At 50.2% G+C, this 1,293-nt stretch overlaps 1 protein-coding gene across 1 annotated transcript; it reads left to right on the top strand.

Moving 5' to 3' along the window:
* Positions 1-321: 321 nt before the first annotated feature.
* Positions 322-867, top strand: TMEM275 (transmembrane protein 275). The gene has a single exon (XM_044683676.1). The coding sequence runs from the start codon at positions 322-324 to the stop codon at positions 865-867; it is 546 nt and encodes a 181-aa protein (XP_044539611.1).
* Positions 868-1,293: the final 426 nt, after the last annotated feature.

Below are 1,293 nucleotides of genomic sequence, written 5' to 3'. Positions count from 1 at the left end.
AATTAGGAAGCTGCCCCTATCTCTTATATATCTTTTTTATATAAAAAAGATATATAAGAGATAGGGGCAGCTTCCTAATTCTAAATATTATATTTTATGTGTTTTGAAATGTTATGCAGAGAAAAAGTTTTTCCATGCTTTCAAAGGCATCTATGATATAAAAAAAGGTTAGGAAACTCTCATCTAGATGATCTCTGAGGTTCCTGCCAGCTCCATAATCTGTGATCCTGTCGTTTTCCTTATGTCCCTGCAGGAGGAGCCCAACCCCTAATCTTGGAAGGAGAAGAAGAGCCTTGATGTCTGACTGGTGGCCCCAGGATAATGGCTGGGGAGAAGAGCTTGGGAAGCCAGGCACCCAGTGCCCTGAGGAAAGCTCGTCCAGCTGGCCTCCCATCCCCAGCCCTTTGCTGTGCCTGTGGCCTCTGCATTATGCTTGCAGGCATCAACATCACCCTTGTGGGCGCCTTTGCCACCTTCTTGCCAGGCCACAACCCACCCATCATCATTGGGCCAGTACTGCTTGTCTTGGCCCTTGGCTTCTTTGGTGCCTGCTGTGTCTGTAGCCGTCGGCCCCCTGCACCTGGAACACGCCAGGCTAAGGCAGGTAATAGGCCAGGCCCCGGTCTGGCAGGCCGTGCCACATTTGAGATGGAGACCAGTGAACACACAGTCCAAGACACAACAGCTGTGCAGCTGAGCCCTATCCCATCCCCTGCCTCATCCCATCACTCTAGCCCTGGCCCGGAGGGGGATCCCCGAGCCTGCCACCTCTTCACTATGGAATCTGAGGGTCCAGTGGGAGCCAGCTATGCATCTGGGACAGAAGGAGTCCAGCTGAACCTGCCTCAGGAGCTTTCCAACTCCTAAGGGGCCACCTTAGGGGTGGGAGATACCAGAAGCAGCACTTCAACCAAGAAAAAGTCACTGTACAGAGTCCACCTTAGAGAGCTTTCTTTCAAGGGTCTCTTGGAAGAGTTGAGTAAAGTGTGTCAGAAAGCCCAGGGAGCAAAAAGGGAACTGTGTTTGAGTGGTTTAGGACTATTTGGGAACTGACAGACCTGGGGTGAATCTTGACTCTATTATTTGCTTCCTGTGGGAACTTGGACAACTCCCCATCCCTCTCTGGATCTCTATAAAGTGAGCCCTCTCATTTGACCTTACTCTTTCCTCTACTTAAAGGCAGAGGGTGAAAGGAGAGGAATACAGAGAACAGCCGCAAAGACTACAAGTATTTCCCATCACTATAAGGCAGTTTGATGGGAGAAAGTCCCTAGGTTTGGGAGACCAGGAGAC

This window comes from Gracilinanus agilis, unplaced genomic scaffold, assembly GCF_016433145.1.
Source record: "Gracilinanus agilis isolate LMUSP501 unplaced genomic scaffold, AgileGrace unplaced_scaffold31077, whole genome shotgun sequence".
In the NCBI taxonomy this organism is placed as follows: domain Eukaryota; kingdom Metazoa; phylum Chordata; class Mammalia; order Didelphimorphia; family Didelphidae; genus Gracilinanus; species Gracilinanus agilis.
Note: the sequence above shows the minus strand (reverse complement) of the source record. Positions and strands in the feature narration are given on the sequence as shown.